The 7,391-nt window shown below is 40.3% G+C and overlaps 1 protein-coding gene across 1 annotated transcript in view; it reads left to right on the forward strand.

Annotated features, from left to right (window-relative positions):
- Window positions 1–7,391, forward strand: part of GSDME (gasdermin E) — a 125,667-nt gene that overhangs the window by 73,591 nt on the left and 44,685 nt on the right. The window contains exons 3-4 of the mRNA XM_007946506.1: window positions 3,391–3,562; window positions 5,909–6,029. Of these exons, the coding sequence (XP_007944697.1) occupies window positions 3,391–3,562; window positions 5,909–6,029 (293 nt within the window). The remainder of the gene's footprint in view (window positions 1–3,390; window positions 3,563–5,908; window positions 6,030–7,391) is intronic.

A 7,391-nucleotide genomic window follows, 5' to 3' on the forward strand; every position in this document is an offset into this window, starting at 1 on the left:
TGAAGATTGACCAGTTCTTTTTGGTACAGTGACTCTGTGTATTCTTTCCATCTTCTTTTGATGTTTCCTGCATCATTCAATATTTTGCCCATAGAATTTTTCAATATTTCAACTTGAGGCTTAAATTTTTTTCCTCAGCTCTTTCACCTTGAGCTGTGCTTTGAAATCTTCTGTTCAGCTCTTTTATCTTGTCATTTCCTCCATTTACTTTAGCTACTCTCTGTTCAAGGTCAAGTTTCAGAGTCTCCTCTGACATCCATTTTGGTCTTTTCTTTCCTTGTCATATTTTTAATTATCTCTTGGTTCTTCATGGATGATGTTCTTGATGTCATCTCATAATTCTTCTGGTTTTCGGTCATTGGTGTTCAGTGCATCAAATCTATTTTTTGGTTGGTCTCTAAATTCAGGAGGGATATATTCCAGGTCATATTTTGGCTCTCATGGACTTGTTTTAATTGTCTTCAACTTCAAGTTGAACTTGCATATGGGCAGTTGATGATCTGTTCCACAATCAGTTCCTGGCCTTGTTTTGGCTGAAGACGTTGAGCTTTTCCATCACCTCTTGCCACAGATGTAGTCAGTCTGATGCCTGTACATTTCATCTGGTGAAGTCCACATGTATAGCCACGATTTGTGTTGTTGAAAAAAGGTATTTGCAATGAATAAGTCGGTGATCTTGCACAATTCTATCATGCGATTTCCAGCATTATTTCTGTCACCAAGGCCAAATTTTCCACCTACTGGTGATTCTTCTTTGTTTCCAACTTTTGCATTCCAGTCATCAGTGATAATTAACACGACTATATGTTTGGTCAATTTCAGACTGCAGAAGTTGATAAAAATCTTCAATTTCCTCATCTTTGGCTTTGGTGGTTGGTGCATGAATTTGAATAAAAGTCATATTAACGGGTCTTCCTTGTAGGTGTATGGATATACACCTATGTTCCTTGAAACATTATTCACTATAGCCAAAAAAAAAAAAAAAAAAATGGAAGCAACCTAAGTGCCCATCAGTGAATGAATGAATAATTGTGGTACATACATACAATGGAATACTGTGCAACTATAAAGAATAATGATGAGTACATGAAACATATCATGGATGAATCTAGAAGACATTGTGCTGAGGTGAAATGAGTCAATCATGAAAAGACAAATATTTTATTGTTGTTATTAGTTGCAGTCATATTGGTTTTGACTCATAGTGACCCTGTGTACAGCAGAATGAAACACTGCCCGGTCTTGCACCATTCTCAGATTCATTGTCATGCTCGAGTCCATCATTGCAGACACTGTGTCAATACATCTTGTTGAGGGTCTTTCCCTTTTTCACTGACCTTTTAGCATGATATCTTTCATGATATCTTAGCATGATATCTTTCTCCAGGGCCTAGTCCCTTCTGATAATATGACTAAAGTATGAGAGACATTCTCACTTCTAAGGAGCATTCCAGTTGTACTTCCTCCAAGATAGTCAAGGTTTGATATACACATAGATTCAAAGTCTTTGATAGTTACTAGTGATGGAAGGAATGGGGAGGGGAAATAAGCTTGTAGATAGTGGACATGTGTTACTTTTGGTGATGAAAAAGGCAATCCCAAGTATGAGTGAAGTCAGTACAACTTGACCGAGGTTAATGAAGACACTAAGAAGTACACAAGAAAATTCTGGTAAATGCTATAACATATACAATTTTGTAGCAACAGTAAAACAACCAAAAAATATGTGTATGGTTATGTAGGTAGATATGGATGCATTTACGTATACAAGAAAGCATATTTAGTAAATGCATGTTTACATGTATGTATAGGTGTATCTGTAGGCATATGTATACACACGTTTGTATGCTGCATGTATATCCACATAGGGGGCACAGTTATGGAACCTTCCTTGACATATCCAAACAACTCATGGGATTGGTTTACTGGGTCAAAAGACTTGGGACTAGTCTCAGGACAACTTAGTCAATTGGCATAACATACATAGTTCACAAAGATAATGTTCTACATCTTAGTTTGGTGAGTACCATTTGAGGTCTTAAAAGTTTGCAAGTCGCCATCTAAGATACAATTATTGGTCTCACTCATATGGAGCAAAAAGAGAATGAAGGAAATCAAAGGTTCAAAGAAGAAACTAGTCCACTAGACTAATAGTCCACACAAACCACAGCATCTTCTAACTTGATGTCAGAAGAACTAGACAGTACCTGGATACCACAACCTACTCTTCTGACCAGGGGCACAATAGAAGGTCATGGATGGAATGGGAGAAAAATGTAGACCAAAACTTACATTCTTAAAAAAAAAAGCCAGATCTACTGGACTGATAGAGACTAGAGGAACTCCCAAGACTATTGCCCTAAGATACCCTTTGAATTTGTAACTGAAGCTATTTCTGCAAGTCACCTTTCAGCCAAATAATAGATTCATTTATAAAATAAACAATATTACCCATGAGTGATATACTTCCTGATGAACAGTTAACTGTGTTAGACAAAATGGTCAACATTTACCCAAAAACAAAGATGAGAAAGCAAGGAGGGAAAGGAAAGCTAGATCAATGGAAACAGAGCAAACAGAATGGAAATAAAGAGAATGCTGGCACATTGTAAATACTGTAACCAATGGCACAGAACAACTGATATAAAAATTGTTAAAGGGGAACCTAATTTGCTATTTAAACTTTCACCTAAAACACTATAAAATCTTATTGTAAAAAAACTAATTTAAAAAATTCCTTTTTAATTCAAATCTCATTTCCTCCTTGTGAAAGATTGGTGGTTTGAGTCTACGCAGAGTCACCTAGGAAGAAAGTCTTGGCAGTCTGCTTCCAAAAATGCAGCCATTGAAATTGATATGGAGCACAGTTCCATGACACACATGGGGCTGCTGTTAGTCAGAATTGACTGGATGGCAACTGGTTTTTCACTTTACTTTAAGCCTGCTCCATTCTCCTCTATGAGAAGCAACTGGTCACTATGCCCCCATACTTACCCTGTATTTAGTGGGCTGTGGCTGGGATGCTGTCCCTCAGCCTCTAACTAAATAACAAAGCAGAGTCCCAGGGTCTCACGAAGATAGATTGAGTTCCCCTACCAGCTGTTTTTTATTTTTTTTTTCCTTCCTTTTTGAAAAGCCTGTGCTTCCACTTGACAAAGAGCCCCACTTCCCACATCCAGCCCATTCCTGGAGGCCTGGCAGGTCCAAGCTGGCCTCAGGGGGGTTTAGTTTATGTCATCTTGATGAATTTCCCCCTCTCACATCACTAGGAAATAAGTGGTGCCGATTGTCATTGTTCACTTCTCAGCTGCCAGCTACGTAAGAGAACATTTAGGTACATCCGTCTCCCCTTGAGGCACTGGACCATTCATGGCCATTTTTCTTTTTCAGAACAATAAATCTGAAAAACCCTGTGCTGCAGCAAGTGCTAGAGAGGAGGAACGAAGTCCTGTGCATCTTGACACAAAAGATTGTGACAACACAGGAGTGTATAATTTCTGAGCACAATCAGATTGAAGAGAAGTGTGGTGGCATGATGGGGATCCAAACCAAGACCATTCGGGTGAGTGCCCCAGGGAACAGAGGTCACTGGGTCACAAGTCACAGTGGCCTATCTGGATTCAGTAATAGAGACTTGGCCAGGGACCTCTTTTTGAGGGGGATATCTTCATTAAGGAACTCTGGTGGCGTGGTGCCTAAGGCAATTGACTGCTCACCAGAAAGTTGGTGGTTCAAACCCACCAGCCAGTCTGTGGAAGGAAGACATGGCAATCTACTTCCGTAAAGATTTACCGCCTTGGAAACCCAATGGGGCTCACTATGAGTCAGAATCGACTCAATGGCCATAGGTTTGTTTTTTTTTTTTAATCTTTTAAAGTCAGGACTCTGGAGTGAGTTAACAGACAACTAACTCAGATTGGCTTAAGCAAGAAATCCATCAGCTCACATAAACAAAATGTTGCAGTAATCTAGCTTCAGTCATTATTCAGTTTAGGACTTGAATTTAGAGAAAAGGTGAACGGCCTTCCCTTGGGCTAATTCCCTCTTGATAGGTTCCCTCCTGTGTTGTCAGCTCCTGGCTTTCCTCAGACCCAGGGGAAAGAGTGTGTTCAGATTGGCTCTTACTGGACCAACCTGAATCATGTCCATTCCTGAAGTGGATCCAAGGCCAGGGCAGTAGGACACTCAGATTGGTCAGGTGGGCCTAAGTCAGGTGTCTTCCCTCGTGAGAGTGGGGTTTCCCTGAGGTGATGGGTACTGGTCAAGCCAAATCCATAGATAACCACAGAGCCACCTGGAGCCAGGGGTCTCAAAATAATTACTTTGTGATTAGCTGCCTCAAATCCTTTATGGTTTGAGTTAGTATATCAGTATATCTCTCTATCAACAGATAATTCTGGATTCAGTTATAGATAGTCTTCCCAAGCTGATCCATGAACCAGCATTAAATAAACTTCAATGGAATAAGTGACCATTAACCTGAAACTTTCTCTCCAGTTTGCCATGGTGCCTGATGTAGTCTACTCTTAGAGATTTACTTCTTGGGGTTACATTTTTCTTTTTTTTTCTCTAAATATATTTATTTTTTGTTGTTGTTGTTGAGATAAATACAGCAGAAATATACCAATTCAACAATTTCTACCTGTACAATTTAGTGACACTGACTACATTCTTCAAGTTGTGCAACAATTTTCAACTCCTTTTCTTAATTATTCCTCCCTTAATTATTATTAAACTCACTGCTCCCTAAATTTCCTATCTAATCTTTTGAATTGCTGCTGTTTATTTCATCTCATATAGATATTTCTTAAAAGAGCACAATGCTTAAGGCAGACATTCTATATTAATTAAGCTAAATTATTGTTTGTTTTAAAGAAGACTTCAGGAGATTAATTTTGGCTTAGGGTTTAAAGATTATCTCAGGGCAGTAGTGTTGAGGGATCATCCAGCCTAAGTGGCTCAGAAATATTGGGGTTAACTTTTGACTTTTTCTACAGGACCCAGGAAGGTTGTATTTGGAAAGAGGTAGAGATACAGGTCTGGAGCTAGGACTCTCCCTGAGGACTGCTGGCCAGGCAGGCTGGATAGCAGCTTTGTGGGAGGAGCCTGGTAGGAGATGGCTTAAGTTGGCCCTGTTGATGCTTCTGCCTGCATTTACCACCCACCAAAGCCCTGGAGTCCACTTAGGGAGTCAGGGTGCTGGACTGCCAACTCCTCACTCAAAGCATCACACTCTGATCAGAATCAAGTTGTCTAAAAAGTTCTTTAATCTCCAGTTTCGGGCCAACAAACAGAGTTTCTCACCTTCATTTCTGTAGGGAATTGTAGGAAGGGATTGTATTTGGGAGTGTTTGCAGGAGAGAGTTTTGGTGCCTAATTTCTTACCAGTTTCCTGTCTGTTCTCTAATCCTGCTCTCCTCTCTCCAGCCTCTTCCTCATGGCCACCTGTCCTCCCATTTTTGTTTACTAGCACAGTGTCCCACCCACAAGTTTGAATATTAGAATGATGAGCTTGAAAGTTCTTTCAACTAGGCTCCCCCAGTAAAGCTTTGATGTTGTTTAGGATTTTCATTAGGATTTAAAATGAAATCCTAATGAGGAAAATTGGAAAGTTATCTTACTCATCCTATTTATTATCTTATTATTTGACACCATAATATCCCACACTCTGAGTTTTGGTGCCAGGGATTTGGCCAGTTACTTGAGACTATATGTAATAAGTCTGAGGCCAAGAAGGGTTAAATCTTAGCCTCTGCTTCCTCTTCTCCACTCATCTCAATGGACATTTTCTGAGGAACAATGTGTAAGGCATGAGGCTGGCCCCATGGGAATACCCAGAGAAGCCAGGCAGATTCTAAGTACACAAGTGAACTGGCATCCTGGTGGAAGAATGTGTTCTCACCCACAGGTGTCAGCGACGGAGGATGGGAACGTGGTCAAGGACTCCAATGTGGTGCTGGAGATCCCAGCTTCCACCACCATTGCCTATGGCATCATTGAGTTGTATGTGAAGCTGGATGGCCAGTTTGGTGAGTGTTAGCCTCTTGATAATTGAGGGGCACCTATTCTTTCCCTGAGGCACACACTTGTAGAGGATCCCTTACTGCTTTGGAGATCATGGGGAGAGAAGCAAGAGATATCAGAAGAGAATATCCAATGACCCATTCCCTGAACCCATGGGATGCACTGGGAAGGCTTTGGGGAAGGGATATGAGGAGCAGCTTCACTTTCTTCCCCCAGACACTGGTGTGGGACAAGGTTTCTTCAGAACAGCACAGATTTAAGAAGATAGACAACCCCATCACCACCACAACCTATGAGGTCTTGGGCAAGCTGTTGAATCTTACTGAGTCTTAGCTTACCCTTCTTTAGAAGGGGAAAGATTCCCTCATGGGGTTATGGTAAGGATTAAATTAGATTAGACATCAGAAATGCCTGGCACAGGGGCCATTTATTAAATATACCACCTTAGCTGTTAAAAATATTGCCATCATTGTTATTATCTCCTCCCCTCCCCCAATATGAAGCCAGAAGTACTGAATCCTCTACTGATCACCAGTGTGTCCAATGCTTGGAGATCCTGGTCATTGCCATAGTTTGAAGGAAAGAAGGGCTTTAATTTAGCTAGTATCTGCTGATCTTAAATGCTCACGCTCCTTCCCTCATTCTCCTCCCACAAGGAAGTTGTGTTGAGCCCAAGAAAACTAGCTACTTCTTGGGGATGTGCATACGTAAATAAAATATAATAAATTATTATTAATATTTTTAGGTATGATAGTGATAACTATGGTTATGTTTACTGAAAAAACTCCTTATTTTTTAAAGATTTATATTGAAATATTCACCAATAAAATGGTAATATATCTGTGGTTTGATTAAAAAATAATATGGGTGGAGTTTAGGGTGTATATGTGTGTTGTGGGGAGGGCTGGGGTGAAGAAGATTGGCCATGAGTTAATCGTTGTTGAAGATGGACAATGGGTCCTTATGCTGCTGTCTCTGTTATTGTACAATTTGATATTTTTTGTAATAACTCAAACCAAACTCACTGCTTTTGAGTTGATTCCAACTCACAGCAACTCTATAGGACAGAGTAAAACTGCCCCATAGTGTTTCCAAGGCTGTAAATCTTTAAATATTTATAGAAGCAGACTGCCACATCTTTCTTCCAAGGAGTGGCTGGTGGGTTCAAGCCACCCAACCTTTTGGTTAGCAGCCAAGAGCTTTAACCACTGTGCCACCAGATCATCTTTTTTATTTTTTTAAATAAAGTGCCATAACTATGTACATATCTGTTCCTAACTCCTGTTCTTCCCTTTTATTTCCAGTCAAGGGGCAGGATCAGGGGAGTTATTGTTGTTAGGTGCCGTAGCATCGTCTCCGACTCATAG

The sequence above is a fragment of the Orycteropus afer genome, unplaced genomic scaffold (genome assembly GCF_000298275.1).
Source record: "Orycteropus afer afer isolate SDZICR_OR568_19922 unplaced genomic scaffold, OryAfe1.0 scaffold00008, whole genome shotgun sequence".
NCBI classification, from domain to species: Eukaryota; Metazoa; Chordata; class Mammalia; order Tubulidentata; family Orycteropodidae; genus Orycteropus; species Orycteropus afer.